Source organism: Cyanistes caeruleus, chromosome 20, assembly GCF_971803275.1.
Source record: "Cyanistes caeruleus chromosome 20, bCyaCae1.hap1.1, whole genome shotgun sequence".
NCBI classification, from domain to species: Eukaryota; Metazoa; Chordata; class Aves; order Passeriformes; family Paridae; genus Cyanistes; species Cyanistes caeruleus.
The window spans coordinates 1,154,383-1,173,131 of NC_141720.1; the positions used below are offsets into that span (position 1 = coordinate 1,154,383).

The following is an 18,749-nucleotide window of genomic DNA, read 5'->3' on the forward strand; positions in this document are numbered from 1 at the left end:
CCATCCTGCTAAAAAAGGAGTCAAGTTTGGGGACTGATGACCTGATCTACCCATGTAGAACACTTGAAGGCAAGTAAATGCTGTGCTGTAAGATCTGATATTCCTCCTCAGGTTGTCTGGGGAGCTCCTGGCTGCCTTCAGCAGGCACAGGGACGTGGTGCTGCTGCTGGCTGGAGCTGCAGCATTTTAATTACACACCCAGCAATTAAAGTGCTGGCCGAGCTGGCAGGATACAGAAGCTGAACCTGCAATATGCTCGTGTGGAGTCTGAAATGATTAATAAAGACATCAGTAAGTTTTGGGGGTTGATTTGTTTTTCTGTTTGGTTTGTTACACTAACATGGAGAGGAGCCTTAAAGCACAACCTGCCATCCAATTATTCTGAGGCAGAGGGGTGACAGGTGACACCTTGTGCTGTCTGGGTGCAGTGCCAGGACATGACCAGTGTTTATGCAGGGGCTGCTGAGGTTTGGGGGTATCTTTGCCTCCTCTGGCAGGAGGGATCTGGGGGCTGGCCAGGATCCCTGGCTCCAGCCTGGTGTCTGGCAGCCCTGGATGGAGCCTGTCTGGCACAGACTGGGCCCTTCTGCACTGGGTTCACACCATTTCCTGATTTCCACTTATGTGAGACAAGAGCAAGGAGTTTTTTGCAATTCCTGTCTTTTCTCTCTCTCCCCCTGATGCAGTCAGGCAGCATCCCTGAAATTCCTGTTCCATTTCCAGGTGCTTGCTGGAGGTACTGAGCTCCACTTACGGGCTGTGCTTTCCTCTCCTCTAGCAAGACAGCTCTTGAAGAATATGTGCTGCTAAAAGGATCCCATTCCTCATCCTGATCAGGCTCTGAAGTTCCAGCAAATTAAGCTGAGATATGAAAGGAACTTGAAAAATGCTTCTTCCCTGGGTTTAAATGGAAGAATCAGGCTTGCTGTGCAGCTTCTGCAGTCTGTCAGTGCCCAGTAACAGCTGAGGAAGCAGGATTTCTGCAGCAGGGAAGTATCAAAATGATCCAAAAAGGGCTCAATCTGCTTTGTGTCATGGAAAAAAAAACCACTCCAACCTCTGAATACCTGAAATATCTTTCCTTCAGTTCCTGTTCTTCAAAGTAATCCCTTTGTACACCAGGCCAGTCTGTCTTTTGACTTTGGAAAGGCAGAAAGTTGGCAGCTCTGAGGTTAATCCTTGTGGCCTTTGCAGTCTTCCCCCATCACAGCCAGCCTGAACTGGCTGGGAGCGTTTTGGAGGAGGGGAAGCTGTTTGGTGACCTGTGTTATGGCTTTTGTGTGTGTAGATAAATGTCTGTACCTCGGTGCACAGTGGAGTGGAATTTTTCTGTGTGATATCCCTTTCTGAAGCTCAGACTGAGGCAGGGGGAGCTTCAGAGCTTGTGATTGCTCCTGTAGGTGCTCAGAGAAATGTCCTGTGCTGAGTGTCTGTGCTCTTGTCACGAGTGGAGCATCCATTGCCACGTGCAGATAAACCAGAGGGAAAGCTGAATTCCAGAGTCAGGCTTCTGGATTCCCAGCATCTTTCAAAACCTAGATTTGATTCTAGGGCAATATTCAGGAGGTAAAATAACAGAGAAGCAGCAAAACTCTTTATCCTTAAAGATAAAACCACACCTTTGACTTGGTGTTTTACTTGTGCTCCTCTTTTGGAGAAGCCACAGGAGTAAGGTAAGGAAGGTGAGCTCCTACTTGGAAAAGCTGATGATAATGTATGTTTGGATATCTAATTTAAGTCTTATCCAGGTCAGCCCTAGAGTTAGGTTGTTTGAACAAACAGAAAACAACCCCTAAAAATAAATCAGCGAGTTGTATTTGCTGTTGTTGAGCAAAGCTCCTGAGACAAATCTCCTCTGAGGGCCTGGGGCTCTGTGCTTGCAGATGGTTGGGAAGAGATTTCAGCCTAATTGCTCCTGAGAGGCTCTGCTTGGATTTCTGCAGGGAGGGACCATCCCGAGCGATGCCCGGTGTTCATCGTGGTTTTAATCGTGTTTGTGCAGCAGTTCAGAGCTCTGCCTCCAGTGAGCTGGGGGAAAGGCAGAGCCTCTGGCTGCTCCCAGCTTCCCAGACCTGAATGCCAGAGTTGTGGAACAGTGGGGTCATCACGTGCCCACAAAAGCCGTGTTCGCATGGATCGGCACCCACGGAATGCTTAATGATCTGATTTTTCCTTTTCCCATCTGCAGCACCTCTGTAATTGCTCATTTGCTCCCATCTGCCACGGAGGTTGAAGGTTATAAGAGCTTCCATTAAACCCTCCAAGCAGCAGGAGCTTGGGAGTCATCAACTCCAAAGTTAATGCTTAAAGAAAAATCCCTAAAATGAATTTCAGGTGGTTTGGTTGGACTCTCCTGTCCTGATCTCCACCAAACCCATTTATTCACAGCAGTGCCTTGATAGACAGGTGAAATTAAACAAGGAAGTGGTGGAGTTGTGGGTCAGCTCTTGTTGCTGATTTTGCACCATTTTTTATCAGATGTAAAAGCAGGTGCTGTGTTCACTTCCCATGGAGCAGCTGTAAATCTCTGTTGGCAGGTCTCTGTGCTTTCAGGAGTATGGTTCTTGCATTAATGGGGTTTTTGGGGAATCTCTGTCCAGTCCTACCTGGGCAATGAGCTTTCCTGTTAAGAAAAAGTAAATTCTCAGTTAAATTCTCTAAATTGCTTTGGTCTTATTTCTGCAGTTTCCAGGTGTTGTGCTTAGAATGAGTTTTTCCAAGACTTTAATAAACAGGTCTCAGAAGGATGGGAAAGGAGGATATGTTTGTTTTCCAAAGAAATTTTCTTCCTTTGCAGATGATAACTGAATTGTTCCTTGGCTCAGAGTAAGAGACAGGATTTTGTGACATCCCCAAGTGGGTGCAGTTTGTCATTCAGCCACTTCCCTGCTCCTGTGTCCCTCTCCGAGTGTGCTGCTGCCAGCTGGAATCAGAAAACAAAAACCCTGGTGCATTTTATAATTTACTTTGACTATTTTGTGCTTTTTCTCCCCTCCAATGCCTTCCTCCTGTATCCCTTCTCACCCCTACCACTGGGTAGCTCTGACAGCTCTCCTGGAAGGGCTGAACACATTTTGCTCATTTATTTCTGTGTCAGGCACAAATCTCTTTGTTTAAAGCTTCTTCTAAAGTTAGTGTATAAAGCAGAAACAAGATCAGGGCTATAAAAGGACATTGTATTAGGATTTTCTTGCAGGAAGGGGATTTCACTGGCCTTGTGATAAAGAGGAGAAGCTTTTCCTGCCAGGTGTGTGTGCCTGGCACAGGGTGTGATCTCTGCAGCGTGGCAAGGCCAAGGGGAAAAGGCTCCTGAGCTCTGGCTTAAGGATGGGGTGGGAATCTGAGAGCAAAGCTGTTAATGGAGGGGAAGACAAGAAAAATTCAGGTCTCTGGATCAATATGTGTGTGCTGTGGGTGGGAAAAAGCTTCCTCCAGGGCAGCTGCTGGGAGAGATCCTGCTGATTGTTGGATGTTAGGATGAGAACCCAGTAATGTGGGGTTATTCCCTCTGTTTAGCTTAGAAGTGGTGCTTAGTTGATTAATTAATTAATGTCAAGATTGGAAAGGTCCTTGGAAGTGCTCACGTAGAACCATGGCTGCAGAAATGCAGGGGTCTGTGCTCCTTTGGAGCTGGCAGAAAGTCACTGCAATAATTCTGGCTGATTTATGATGCTGGGAAGTTCTATGGTCAGGAAAGCTGGGAAATAATGTTATTGGAAAGATATAACCAGGATTAGATTTCAAAGCAGTGTTTGGGTATATTGCTGCTGCTGCAAAAGCTCCAAGGTGCCAGTTGGAGACAGTCCAGTTGCAACTTGTAGCAGACTTGCTCCATTTCTGAGCCAGTGACTGAACCACTCAATGCCAGGTTCAGCCACAGAACACACAAAAAAATGCTGCTGTTTATGTAAAGAGGCTTTTCCTTATGTCACCTTTCCTGATGCCACTCCATGTAGCTCTTCACATAAACAACATCCAATTTCCACTCACCACAATACAAAGAACACCTCCACAATGACCCCAAGAAGGATCTAGAACCACCACCACACCCCAGTTTTGGGTCCCTGAAGTGTCACTGGTTCCCTGTGCTGGACATGGTGGATTTTAGGATGTGCTGAAATCCAATCCTGTGGGCCTGGAAGCTCAAGCACTTCAGTTTATTTCTGCTGTGCTCAGAGCAGGGTTGGGGGAGTGGTTGCCCAAGGCACCACTTTTTGTACATCTCCAAAAATGGACATGAGAAATACAAATGGATAGAATTGCAGAATTGCTGAGGTTGGAAAAGACCTTTAAGATCATTGAGTCCAACCATTCCCCCAGCACTGCCCAGACCAGCACTAACCCCTGTCCCCAAATGCCACATCCATGTGGCTTTTAAACCCCTCCAGGGCTGGGGGCTCCAGCTCTGCCCTGAGCAGCCTGTAAAGGGCTGGCCAAGCCTTCCAGAGAAAAGCTGTTTTTATGGCTTTGCTGCTTCAGGAGTTTTAAGGTTCTGAGGGTGTCTTAATTCAGGTTTGTTGGGTTCTAATGGAGCTTAGTGAAATCCCCTTGATGACCTGTTTTTCTGCCTCCTTTGCCAGGTAACTCCATCAGGAAGCAGGGCCAGGAAGCTGTGTCCCACTCTGGGGAGGCTTTGGTGGGAGACACAGCAGAGCTCTGCAGCAGCCATGGCCTTAAATCCTTCTTTAGCCAAAGGAAACAGCATCTCTTCAGAGCATTCAGGGAGATCTTCATCCTGCTGAGCCAGTTAGGAGGAGAAATGGGGGCTGGTGAGGCTGAATGCCTGGGCTGCATTCCTCTTTGAATCCAGCTTCCTTTCTGAAGCTGATGTGGATTTTGGGGGTGGTTGAGCTCAACCTTGCCTGGCTGCCCTGGTCTGAAAACAGAGTGTCCCCTCTGGCTGCTGCCAGGCTTGGGTTGTTCTTCCAGATACAGGCAGCACCCTGTTGCTGTGTTAAAGGGGAAAATATTGGTGCACAAAATACTGGTTTTGTATTGATTGTGTTTCCTTGAGCCCCTGAGCAGGGAGGACAGCCTGCTTTCCTGCTGGCACTTTGATCTGGGATATCCTGCTGCATTGGCTGCTTTCTCCTGAGCTGGATTAATCCCAGCTCTGGCAGCACGTGCAGAGCTGGCACATGCACAGCTCGCAGGGGAATTTTCCTTTTATCAGTTCTGCTCTGGCCTTCGTGCATTGCAGTCACATGCCAGCAGCACTTCCCCAGGGGATGAAAGCAAGGGCTCATTTCAGCAGCAGGAATTTTCCTGCAAGACCTTCTGGCAAAAAGGCTGAGCTCTCTGTGTGTGCTGGGCTGAGGTATTTAGGGGAGCAGGTTTCCAACCCTTTTAACTCCTCTCCCTGCTTTGTGGTCATTTCTTTCTCAGAATCACAGAATATCCTGAGCTGGAAGGGACCCCCAGGATCAGCCAGCCCTGCCCAGACCCCCCCAACATCCCAGCCTGGGCATCCCTGGAGCTCTGGCAGCCTCGGGGCCGTGCCCATTCCCTGGGGAGCCTGGGCAGTGCCAGCAGCCTCTGGGGGAAGAACCTTGCCCTGCTCTGCAGCCTGAGCCTGGCCTGGACCAGCTCCAGCCGTTCCCTGGGTCTGTCCCTGTCCCAGAGCAGAGATCAGAACTGTCCCTGTTCTTCCCCTCACAAGGAAGCTGTAACTGCAGTGAGGTCTCCCCTCAGTCTCCTCTCATCCAGCTGACCAGACCAAGTGACCTCTTTGTGACCATGAGTAGCAAACAAGGAATGGTGCTTGGAGTTTAGCCAGCAGAGCTCCTGGAGGCTCATTCAGCACGGGGATCACGATGTTTTGAGTGCAGAAAGCAGCACTTGGGGCAGCTGGTGCCCAGAGCAGCCCCTCATTTGTGTTGCTCAGGTCAGGCTGAAGCAGTGGCAGGGCTGAGAACAGAGCCTGGCTCCTCCTTGAGCTGCTTGGTGCTGGTTCAGCTCTCTACAAAGGGCATTAATGAACCCAGGCTGTCCTAGGCAGTGAGTACAGTGGAAAAGGGTTTCTATTCAGACACTGATTGCACCTCCTGGGCAAATCTTTGGGTTCTGATAGAAAATATCTGAAAGTCATCTTGTAGGTCGTTGTTCCTAGGCCCCTTGTCGCTGTCCTGGGGCAGTGTTACTCCTGGCAGGGGAGGTTCTCCATCCAGCTGCTCCTTCAGGCAGCTCCAGGGTGAGGGAAGCTGCAGGAGCAGCTCCAGGGACACGCTGTGTGAGCATCCCCTCTCTGGGCTTCTCCTTCCTCCCCTGTCCCTTTCCTCTGCAGGGAGTGACATTCAGCTCTGTGTCACCCCGGAGCTTTTCCCTGTCCCTGTATTGTCACTGCAGGTACAGCATTGGCATGAGCCACCTCCCTTTGTTCTCCTCTTGCCCAACACTTGTATTTCTGCGTTTCCCTAAACCAGGACACGTCCCCTGTGAAATTTGGCCTGGTATTACAAGAAGTGCACAGCCCCTGGGTTTTTTTCTGCACTAGTCCTCTGGCTGTTAACATGAATCTTGCTCCTGGCTTCAATTTCTTTTTCTCCTCAGTTTGCAGGTGCCCAGTGCAGCTCTGTGGGAGCCCAGGGATGCTGTCAGAGGGGATGTGAGTGCCTGGCAGGGCACCAGCACACGCTTCCCTTGGCAGCCTGCCCCTGTTTGTGGAGCTGGGAAGAAGTGCCCAGGAAAGAACCAACTGCAAGGAGCTGTTGAGAACTCCCGTGTAGTAACATTGCTGGGACAGTGATGGCCTAAAGATGTAGGGAGAAGGGGGAAAAAAAAAATCCCCATTTCTGTCTTTCAGGAGGTCAGGTGGTACCTGGAGAAAAGGAGGAACATTTGTCTTTTTTCAGGATTTAGTTTGAAAATTGCAGGAGTTCTCCTTCTCAGGGTGTTGGGGCTGGAAGAATCAGCTTTGTGGTTGTGTGGAAATGAAATATAATTTAGTCAGGCAGCTGATGGAAGGTCCTTTTACAAGCAAGAAAAGAACTTTGATTCCCATCTTGCTTTGGGATCAGTGAATCTGTTGGAGATCTGTCACATTAGTGGGATATTGGCAGGGACTCCGTGGATGCACCAGGAGGGGATGGCTTGCCAATAAAAGTAATAATGATCTTCTGTTATTCATGCAAAGGCATCATGCAGCAAAGTAGGAACAAATCCAGAGTGCTCACATCAAATCCTTTGTATTTATGGATGTGTGAATCAGAAGAAACAGTTAAAGGGAGAGAATCCAGTCTGGAGCTACTCATGGCCTGTTTAAAATTGTCCTCCAAGCAGGAAATGCTTCAAGGTTCTTTACCTGCCCTAAGAAAGGCACCTGATGAGAGCAGGAGGTGTAGGGAAAGGTTTGCTGGGGCTGAGGCAGTGGGAAGTGCCAGGCACGAGCAGCAGAGTGCAAAAATAGCTGCACTCTGAAAGCCTAAAAACAATGGGCAGGATAAAAGTAGAACTTCCTTAACTCAGGGCATCTTGTGGGAAGAAGCAGTAGGAGATGAGGAGAAGGGGAATTTGGAGAGGAAAGCAAAATGAGCCATTTTCTGCTGTTGGATTGCAGCAGCAGGGATCTGTCATTGAAGTCATTTACACCCAGTATAACCACGAACCTGTCCCAAAGCATTTCAGCAGCTGGAGGGGATTTATTTGGATGGAAAGAATGTGTTCAGCATAGCTTGGCCAAATGACACCTACGGTGGACTTGGCAGCTGTTAGCAAGTATTTATAGGATGTAAACAGCAAGGGGAAGGAGGATGGAAATAGAGCAAACTGTGGGGGACAGAAAATGGGATGAAAATGGAAAAAGGAAGATTTTCTTACTGCTTTAGGCCTAGACTGCAAAGCATCCATCCAGATGGGATGAACTAATCAAAAATGCTTCTTATTCACTGGACAAAGCATTTGAAAGCAGAGGCTGTAGCTTTGGACTGCTTGGAAGGGCAGTTTGCCTCCCCTGCAGGGTCTGTGTTTCTGTAATGGTTCTGTGGGATGGATCCCTCTCCCACTAGGGGATAAAAGATCAGATTTGATCAGATGTTCATAGGATGAGATCAAACATTGCACCTCTGCTCTCTCATTTCTGATGGTGGGGAGCAGTGAGTGCTTCAGAAACAAGTGTTTGCAGCAATTAGCAGCTTCTGAGCCTCCTGATCACCAGCTTGCACCTCCCATTTGTCATGTTTAGTAGCCACTGACAGCCTGGTACCTTTGATTCATCCTTTCCACATTTAAATCCATTTGTGATTTGACCTCTCCAGCATGTGGTAACAGAGGCTTCCCCACTTTGTGCTCTACATACACCTGTCTGCAAATTCTTTCCTTTCCATTAAAATCTCTGCACAGTGATATCATTGCTTGCCCTGCATGTTTCTCACCAGCCAGGATCTTCCCCAGTCAGTGATTCTGAGTTTACTTTCTCCTCATGTGAAGTCCATCCCATATTCTGGTCACCTTTTGTGTTTCTCTCTGTCATTTTTTAGTTCTGCTCTTTTTTTGGGTGAGAAGTCTGAGCTTGCTCACAAGCACTGGCCCATCCTAGATGTGTGTTCTTATGTTTTCTGTTTTATTCTGGCTTTTTTGATTTGCAGCTTGAACTTGCACTGAACAGTAGGTTCATATTTTTCTGGGAATATCCCCAGGGCTTCCCAAATCCGTGTGAGCAGAGCTGGATAAGAGCTGGGGCGTTGCTGCTTCTGTTTTCCTCCCATCATCAGAGGTTCATCTGTTGTTTATCACCTGACTCCATTGTTCAGAATTCCTTCTGCATTTGAAATCAAGGAATATGTTTACTCTCCTGAAGGAATTTGTGTCATCCTCAAAAGTTCCCTCCTCATCTGCCCCTGTCCTGTGTTTATGTGCAGACTCAACCTGTGCCCTCTCATCACTGTTCATCTCCGCTTGCTTTTGTTTCCACCTTCAAATTCATTATTAACCCATGTGGTGCCCCCTCCCAGTACCCCAGGCTGGCTCAGTTTCTGTGGAGAATCATTGGGAAGAAGCTCACGGGAAGGTCTCTGAGCTCCAGCCTTTCCTGGCTGCTCTGGAAGGTTGATTCTGCTCCCTCAAATCCACGCTGACGTTCCCCTCGCCCATCCACCAGCTCAGCTCTTGGCTGCTTCCATCTCCCTGCCTTTCCCACTGATCCAGGCTGCGTGGTCGTGTTCCCTCGGATCCTCTGGGAGTCTCTGGGAGGATTCCTGCATTCCTAATGTTTGTTCCTGGCACCGGGGCTTGTTTAGCGAGAGATTGGCAGCTCAGCTGGCGCGGGCCCGGCTTCCTTAGAAGGCACCATTCATCACCAGTCTTTGCACTCCTTCAGTGGCTCTTTGGCTGACAGAGGCTTTCCTTTCCCTCCCTTGGCACAGGGGCTGCTCCCAGGTGGGCGTTATCCGGGCGCTGATCGAGGCTGGAATTCCCGTGGACATGATCGGGGGCACTTCCATCGGCGCCTTCATGAGCGCCCTGTACGCCGAGGAGCGCAGCTACAACCAGATGAGGATCAAAGCTCGCCAGTGGGCCATGGTAAGCACTGGGAATGCTGGGTTCCCTCCCATGGGAACGCTGGGTTCTCTCCCATGGGAATGCTGGGTTCCCTCCCATGGGAATGCTGGGTTCCCTCCCATGGGAATGCTGGGTTCCCTCCCATGGGAATGCTGGGTTCCCCCCATGGGAATGCTGGGTTCCCTCCCATGGGAATGCTGGGTTCCCCCCATGGGAATGCTGGGTTCCCCCCATGGGAACACTGAATTCCATCCCATGGGAATGCTGGGTTCCCTCCCATGGGAACGCTGGGTTCCCTCCCATGGGAACGCTGAATTCCATCACATGGGAATGCTGGGTTCCATCCCATGGGAATGCTGGGTTCCCTCCCGTGGGAACACTGAATTCCATCCCATGGGAATGCTGAATTCCTCCCATGGGAATGCTGGGTTCCCTCCCATGGGAATGCTGGGTTCCCTCCCATGGGAATGCTGGGTTCTCTCCCATGGGAACGCTGGGTTCCATCCCATGGGAACGCTGAATTCCTCCCATGGGAATGCTGAATTCCTCCCATGGGAATGCTGGGTTCCCTCCCATGGGAACGCTGGGTTCTCTCCCATGGGAACGCTGGGTTCCCTCCATGGGAATGCTGGGTTCCATCCCATGGGAATGCTGGGTTCCCTCCCATGGGAATGCTGGGTTCCCTCCCATGGGAATGCTGGGTTCCATCCCATGGGAATGCTGGGTTCCCCCCATGGGAACACTGAATTCCATCCCATGGGAATGCTGGGTTCCATCCCATGGGGATGCTGAGTTCCCTCCCATGGGAATGCTGAATTCCATCCCATGGGAATGCTGAATTCCTTCCATGGGAATGCTGGGTTCCCTCCTTGAGTGGAGCAAGGCCCAGGCACAGCAGGGCACAAGCAGCACCCAGGAAGGTGCAGCCTCTGGAAATTCAGTGTCTGTGCCACAGAACCAGCCCTGCCAGGCAGTGATGGATCACCTGGAAAAGCTGCTCCATGTCCAAGGAGTCAGGAGGCAACTGCCTGGCTCAGCCCTGCCCAAATCCTGGTCACGCTGGCAAGGCACAGGGATGTTGTTTCAATGTGCTCACCTGTGCTTATCTTTGTTTTATCTTCTTTTTTATGTGCTGGAACCTGTTTCCTTTCCCAGCTCTCAACAAATGCGTTTCCCTTTTGTATAATTCTCTCTCTTTCTCTCATGCTGTCATGTGTCAGTGGAACTGAGTGACAGAGGTAATCCTTCTCTAAATAACTCCCAAATGTGTCACTCCTGGTCCTGCCTGTGCCCTCCACAGCACTGGGGCTCCAGGTCAGGAGAAATTCCTAACTTTCAATATTTAGTACAAACAAAAAGTTTTTTTCAAAGTTAACCCAAGTTTTGGGAAGGTTGTTTTAAATAGTGATTTCAGTGGGTGAGTTTATTTACCAAGGAATCAAAGATTGGTTTGGGTTGGATGGGACCTTAGAGATCATCTCATTCCACCCCCTGCCATGGGTGGAATGAATTTCCACTATCCCAGGGTGCTCCAGGACCATCCAGCCTGGCCTTGGAGTTATTTATTGATCAGATGTTGGATGAAAGCTGTCCCAGGTGACACTGGTTCAGTCTGACTGAAGGTGGGGTTATTTCTGAAGTTTGCTGGTTGCAAGTTTGTATTCTTCATATCAAATCCACATTTTCCTGTAGATTTTCTTACTGAAAATGAAGCGACATAGGGAAATTTATAAATGAGATTAAGAGTCTTAGGTCTTGTTTTTCAGTGGGAAATGTGACCCTGTCACTGGCACTGTTTATGTCTCCTAAGGATCCTCTAATCTGCTGTGGTTTTGCAGCAAAACCTCTCTTGGAAGCTGGATTGTCTGAGGCACTAAAATCCAGATTGGGATGTTTGTGCTGTCCCGGTGGGCAGAGCCCTGTGGGACTGATTCACCTCCCCATCACTGCTTGCCAGAAGAAAATGGATTTTATGCTTTTTATTTAAGAACTGCCTGTGCCTGGCTGGTTTGGGAAGCACCCAAAACATAAACTGTTTATGATCCAGAGCAGTTTGCTGGAATCACAAACCTGGGGGAGGCTCAAGATTAAAGACATAAAACCAACTGCACTGAATTGTGTCAGACATCCCTTTAACCTTGCTCTTTCCCACCTTGTGCCTCCAGGGCAGCATCTCAGTGGGTGCTGATGCCTCCCTGCAGTGTTTTCCCTGCCTCCAGCACTCTGGGGCTGTCTCCCAGCTCTTGGTTAAGCTGCAGCCATGGAATTTTCCTCTGTGCATTTGTCCAGAGGTTTCTCAGGACTGTGTTCCCACTCTGGAGCTTGCCAGAGCTGGAATCACAGTCACTTTTATCAGGAATAGTTAGAGATGAAGTGAAAGCATTTAATCTGGTGATTAACTTTTGAGCACAAATTACAAAAGCTCAGAGAACATTTCACAAGGTAAAAGGTGATTTTTTTGGCCCAGCCTGAGGCTGTTTCAGGTGTTGGTGCCTTGAAAACTGCAAATAATTAGTGGGAGAGGTGATTGACCTCTGTTAGAGCAAACATTTCATCTTATTAATGAAGAATGGATTTTCATGAGCACTTCCATGAGTGTTCTTGCAGGTCCAGATCCAGCTCAGAAATTGTCTGAGGGTTTGAGGAAGGTAAAAGCAAAGCCTGCTCTGTGTGAAGCCCTTTCCACTGGTACCAGCAGTGTCCAGCAGGCTGCAGACTGAAGAGAGCCATGGAATCCCCTCTCCAAGAGATGTGCAGAGAGTTTGGGGGATTAGAAATGTTTCATCAGTGGCTGTTCTGAGGTGTTGGCTCTTGTGTGCTGTTAATACCCAGCAGGGAGAGGGGAAAGGAGCCCCAGGGTGTGGGAAACAGCCAGGAGTTCTCCTGGGGGTTCTTGGAAGATCCACTTAAAGGGGCTGAGTGTGAGAGAGCTGAAATATCCCCCAGATAAGCCCCAAATGTCCCAAATGGGACCTTCCCTGCTGTCCCCAGAGCAGCCTCGGTGGTGGCAGTGCAGGAGGAACCAGGCAGAAAGGCTGGAGCATTCTCTGCTCCAGGACCTGCTGATCCTGCTCCTCTGGAGCTCTGAGCTTGTGCTGCTCAAGCCTGGGACCACTTGGGAAATGTCTCCAGTGGGATGGATTAGTTAACTCTGAGCTTTTCTAATCTATTTTTTAATCCATCAGACCGAATGCTGTTTGTCCTGCATTAATTTCTCTTTTTGGTATTTTTAGAAGTTGGCATCTCTCTGGCTGTACACTTGGTGCTGGGAGAAGGGATATTTTTAATGGGGTGTATTTTCTGCACCTAATGAAGCAGCAATGAAATAAATTACTCTTGTCAAAACAAAGGGGGAAATATGAAAATTCCCAGTCAGATTAGTTACTGTTTATTGTGTCTGTGTGTGTTTTCTGTACCTCTCTTTAACCAGCAAAGCAAACAAGCCAAAGCTTTAGTGTTTGCAGATTATTGTTTGTTTATTTTTTAATTGGAGGATTAATACCTCAAAGAAGAAATACTTCACAAAGATGGAATATTCTTTGAAAGGAACACAGTGTGTGTGGGGCTAAAATGCTGCTCCTGTGGGAATGAGGGCTGGCTGGGTGGGACACTCACATCATTTGCTGCCTGTCACTGACAGCTCAAATAAATGTGGGGGTTCTGCCTCTGACCTTGCTCCATTTGTACATTGGGAGATCCAGCTTTAATGAGCTGATCTGGCCAGAAATTAATCCTGTTTTTTTTCCCTGTTACGTCAGTTTTCATCCAGCTCTGAGTTATATTTTTATTTTATTGATTTAACTTTTTTTTTCTGTGTGATTTCCTTTCCTTTACCTTTCATTTACCTTTACAGGTGAATGCTGAGAAGGCACTGCATGATCTTTTGAGTAGTTTAAAATATACCAGATCTGTTTGAAATTTTTGTTGTTGCATAAGTTTTCCCATAGCCCTGGGGGTATTTTATAGTCAGGAACATGGAAAAATCCAGGAATTATACTGGCTTTTTAGTACAATTTGCCACAATGCTGCATCAAAGAACAAAAGAGCCAGAGATGAAAATTCCTCTTGTCCATCATCTCGTGTCTTTGCTCTTGTCCTGCTCTGAGAGCAGAACCTTGTCCCTTCCTTGCTGAAGTGTTTTATACCCTAGGACCACATTAAAAATTATTTAGGATTGAAGATCTTTTTAAAAACTTAGCTCATCTTGCAGCAGAGGTGTAGAAATGAAAGTTCATGAGAAATTAATGAAGAATTGGGCAGGAATTGTTCCCTGGCAGGGTGGGCAGTGCCTGGCACAGGGTGCCCAGAGCAGCTGGGGCTGCCCCTGGATCCCTGGCAGTGCCCAAGGCCAGGCTGGACAGGGCTGGAGCAGCCTGGGATGGTGGAAGTTATCCCTGCCATGGCTGGGGTGGGATGAAATGAGTTTTTAGGTCCTTCCAATCCAAACAATTCCGTGATTCCATGACCTGCAAACCCTGAGAAGCACTGGCAGAGCTCTCAGGGCTGGGCTTCCCATCCTGGTGGTGTCAGGATGTCAAAGTCTTGGAGCTGCTGGAGCTGATCCCAGAGCTCCTGGTAGGAAGTGGAGCAGGAGCCAGAAGGCTCTGTCTGCCTCTCCAGGGGGTGATCTTTAACTGAATTTATCTGGGGAACAGGAGGCGGTTGCAGCTATTCCTGGAAGGCTGGAGGAGGCTGTTGCCCATCAGCTTCAGCCCAAAGGGCATCTTCCAGCTCTGAGAAATGAGAATATTAAGAAATAATTGTTAATTAGAAATATTTTGTCCATGGGCAAGATCACTGTCAGGATCAGGAGAAATGTGGATGCTCAGCTTTATAAATATCATTTGCAACGAGGGAAGCCCGATGGCTGATGCTGAGTGGGAGAGATTTTTCTTCAGTATTAAATAAAGGGCTCTTTGTAGATGCCTTTTCCCCTGATTTAATCATTCTGAAGAGACCTGATCCCTATTTTAGGTGCAGCACTAATTCCATCTCCTCTGAAGCTGTGGGTAGCAGTCTATAGTTAGGTTGGCACACTGTCCTCACCACATCAAACCCAGAGTGAAGATGTGAATGAAGCTGACGCTTCATCCTTGGGTTTGTGCTCATCCTTTTACATTCTCCCACATTTCCAGTTCCCATCCTTGTTCTTAATGATCTTTTTTTATCCCTGCACTCGTGTTCTCTGGGCAGATCCCTGATAGAAATTGGAAAGCAGCTGGACATGACGACGTAGGCTGATCCTGCTGCTCTTTAAATCACTGCCAGAGTAAAGGCAGAGCCAGATGTTGCTCACAGCTGCTCTAACAGCTGCCAGGTTTGAAGCTGTTCCATGAATCTGACTGGGAAGGATGTTAAATTAGAGAGAACATATATAGAGAGAAAATATTTCATCTCATGGATGGAATTAATTGGGTTTTGTGGTCTTCTTTTACGTTTTGACTATGATGTAATATATTAAACGTTGCATTTTGTTAAGATTTATTAGGATTTGACAGCAATAGCTTGGTTATGGACAAATACTCTGGTCATAATGCCATAAATTTAGGGATTTTCATCCTTTCCTCTTGTAGGTCAGTACATAGGTGTGATAATGCTGTTGAAATGGAGAAAAAAGGAATTAATGAAAACTTAATTCCAGGATCTGTGTGGTGGAAGGGTTGGTGTGCAGGCACCTGTAGTGCTTTAACAAACCTGACGTGGTTTGGTTTCCCTTGCTGGTGCTGAGTCTGTAGCAGTTAAATGCTGGGTCCATAACACATCCCAATAACAGACTTTGGGAATGACAAATAACAGACCCTGCTCCATAAAAAGTGTTTAAAGCTCTATAACCTGTACTTGACTGAACCTTGTTGGACTCCCAGAGAAGCCCAGACATCATTTTCGAAGTGCTTCCACTGAGGCAGAGAAAAGCTTTAAATCTGGGAGAAAAATTAGCTGTGATCCCCAAATGAGAAGAGATGGATGAAGGAATTCATCATCAGAGTCACCCCAGGACACTCTGCCATGGATTTATGGTTTCCTTCCCACACCACTGAACTCCACAGGTGCTGTGGGAAGGACAGTGAAGAGAAAGACAACTCAGAACATCTTTTTATTAATTTAAAAAACAGCCACAAAGGATGGAGCTGTTTGGGGGAGCAATGCTCATTCCTGCAGAGCTTTATTGCAGGTCTTGCTTCTGCTTTGGGCTTTACTAAATGTAAATTTACCACACAAAGGGCTCCTGGTTGTAGATTTTGCAGCTGTATTTCTGTCCCCTCAACACTTTGTGCACCTGTGATGCTTCCAGCATGTTCAGCTCTGAACTCTGGAATGTGATGTCTCTGGAACTGCACATATTCCCATGGATTCTGGCCTTCTGGTATTTACCTTTGAAATGCCTTTTTTTTTCCTTTTAAGGTTATGAACTCCGTGTTTAAGACTATTCTAGACTTGACATACCCAATAACCTCTATGTTTTCTGGAGCAGCTTTTAACAACAGCATCAATAACATCTTCAAAGACAAGCAGATAGAGGTAGGTTGTTTATTCACCTTATGGATAAGAAATTATGTCCCTGTTGTTTTAATTATGTTCTGCTGGAGCAGAAATAGCTTTTTTCCATGCTAATATGGAAATCTGGAGCTGTTGGGTGGCTGGAAACGTGGTGAAACTGTGAATGTGGTGGTCCATGACTGCAGGAAGGAGCCTGTTCTATTTGGTGGATTTAGAGAACACAGCTGTAGATTATTTGTACCTATTTCAGTTTGACAAAGGGATCTCATTGTCAGAGAGAAGAAGTGAAAATTGTGACACTGAAGAAGAACAGCTGAGACTGCTCCATCATTATTTTTCTGCAAATCAGGTCTCAGAGACCTTCAGGGCACAGCAGAGAAGGGCTTGAATTGGGTTGCGATGGGTTTGGCTTTTTTGAATTTTACTTTTGAAGCTGGAGTGAGTTTTTCTGAGCAGCCTACTGAAAACTGCAATAATGGCAGAGTCCTTTTGTCCTTTTTGTCTCCTGGCTTGCACTTGGTGACCTTTTTGTTGTTGCTGGATGCTGTGTGTCCACCTGAGCCAAGAGCTACCTTTGGAATCCACCTCTCCCCCTTCCCTCAGCAGCAGCAGACTGTAAAACACATTATTGATGTTTTATCTTCCTACATCACCCAGCTCAGAGAGTGTTTGGGTAGCCTTGGAATTTCACCTGATTTACAGTTTTAACCAAATTATTCCAGTGTTTGCATCCTTGCGATGAAAGATCATGTAGCAAATTAACACTGTATGTACTTTAAATATATTTGGTAAAAATAATCCAAAACATTCTCTACCTAAATGCAAATTTCAAAGTAAGTGATTAATCATCGTGTGGCTTAAAATAGCAGCTTGCTGTGCAGAGGGGATGGTGCTGGAGACAAGTTTTAGAGAATCCTGGAATCACCAAGGTTGGAAAAGGCCTCAGATCCCTGAGCCAAACAATTCCCCCAGCACTGACAAGGCCACCACTGACCCCTGTCCCCAGGGATGTCCCACATCCACATGGCTTTTGAGCACTTCCAGGGACAGCCACCACTTCCAGTGACCCCACCACTTCCCTGGACAGCTCTTCCAATGCCTGACTACCCTTTCCACAGAGAAATTCTTCCTCCTGTCCAACCTAAACCTCCCCTGCTGCAAATTGAGGCTGTTCCTGTCTGTCCTTGCTTTGGATTCCAGCAGTCAGTTCATTGTTCTTCCTTTTTAAGATGCAGCAGATTCCTTCCTTAGCAATTTCAACAGCTGTAGTTGCATATTCTGGTCTTTCCTTGCAGCCACAGGAAGGTTTTGTGCAAGGGAAATCCAGTCCTGAGGCACCCAGCAGCATCATCTCTGTGATGCTGAAAAGCTGACCACCACAGCCCCTCAGTCCATGCCCAGGGTTTCCTCATGTGGGAAGAATTCCCTCAGATAAATAAGGAAAAATGTTGTGTAGCACAGCCAAGAGGGAATTACTCCTTCATTGCAATTCCCCCTCTCAGTGTGGGGTAACCTGTCCTGGAACTGGGAGCTGCCCCAGGGTCAAGGGAGGTTGAGAAAGTAACAGGAGCTGAGGCAGGAACCTTGAAAAAGTATTTTCTCAGAGCATTTAAAGCATCCAAACTGCAAACATCCATCTTTTCTCCCTAGCTGGGCTGGGTTTGGCTGAGTAACAATGATTTCTACCTGGAAATTCCTATCAATAAAAATTAATTACAGCCTACAAGCAGAGGTTGTGTTTGGGTTGTGCTTGGCCACAACTGCTCCTTCCTGGGAGGATCTGCAGTGATCCCAGGAAAACCTGAATAGGTTTGGTGGGCTGACCCTTATGGCTCTAGAAAAGTTTAAAATTCAGGAGCTCTGGGCCAGATCCTGCCTTCTGCTGCTGTGGCTGTGAGGTGACACCCCTGTGCTTCCCACACGAGTCCTCACCCCTCTCCCACATGGGAGGCAGGAGCAGGAGCGCTTACGTTGAGCTGTTATTTCTGAAACTCAAAGGGAGGTTTCCATTTTCTCTGAAATTTGCTCTCTGCCAACCCTTGTAATGTGGGTGTCTCCTGATTGCCAGCAGTGCTGCTCCTGTGGGGGCCCTGGTGACAAAAACCCCGTCACTGCTTCCAGCCACAGGCACTTCCCAAGCTGGGATCATCCATGTGAGACCCTCATCTCAAACCCAGGATGGGGCACACACAAACCCAGGCCAGGGCTCTTGAAGGAGATTTCTCAAGAAGTAGAGTTGTTTTCCTCTTGAATTAGCCATCCTTCTCTGAGAACATCAGCCTCTGGAATTTTTGTTCTCCATGCCAGTATTCTTATCCCCGTGCCAAAATGCCCTTGTAAATCATCTCAGCTGGAGGTTCAGGTGTGAGGAATCAGACAAGACTTTTATTAAGTCCTGGTTCAGACTTGAATGATGCTGTGTTCCAAAATGAGTGGAACAATCCCTGAGCAGTGAGATTTTATTGCTGTGTGGGAGGGCTTGGGTGAGTTTGCTTTGTGCAGGTGTTTGCAGGAACATGAAGGGAGGTGTCAGAGAGGCTTCTCTTCCCATTCCCCTGTTTTTGCTTAATCTGTGGTTGATGCACTGAGAACTGCAATCCCCAGAGTGTCTTCAGCATGGAGAGACACCCCAGTTTTCTTGTAATCACACTTTATTCATCCACTGTGAGCCCTCCCCAGTCCCACTGGCTTCACAGAGCTGCTGAAGAGACTAAACTCAGCAGAAAAACCCCCTGATTCTTGGCAGTGCAAGATTT

The 18,749-nt window shown here is 47.6% G+C and overlaps 1 protein-coding gene across 6 annotated transcripts in view; it reads left to right on the top strand.

Moving 5' to 3' along the window:
* The window catches only part of PNPLA7 (patatin like domain 7, lysophospholipase), a 101,499-nt gene that overhangs the window by 65,387 nt on the left and 17,363 nt on the right, over positions 1 to 18,749 (top strand). For 4 of the 6 annotated variants that reach the window (XM_086858643.1, XM_086858645.1, XM_086858641.1 and 1 more), the window contains exons 26-27: positions 9,360 to 9,516; positions 15,898 to 16,014. In XM_086858643.1, the coding sequence (XP_086714769.1) occupies positions 9,360 to 9,516; positions 15,898 to 16,014 (274 nt within the window). Of the gene's footprint in view, positions 1 to 9,359; positions 9,970 to 10,288; positions 12,885 to 15,897; positions 16,015 to 18,749 lie in introns of those variants that run through there. The other 2 variants (XM_086858646.1, XM_086858647.1) reach the window with 1 other exon arrangement.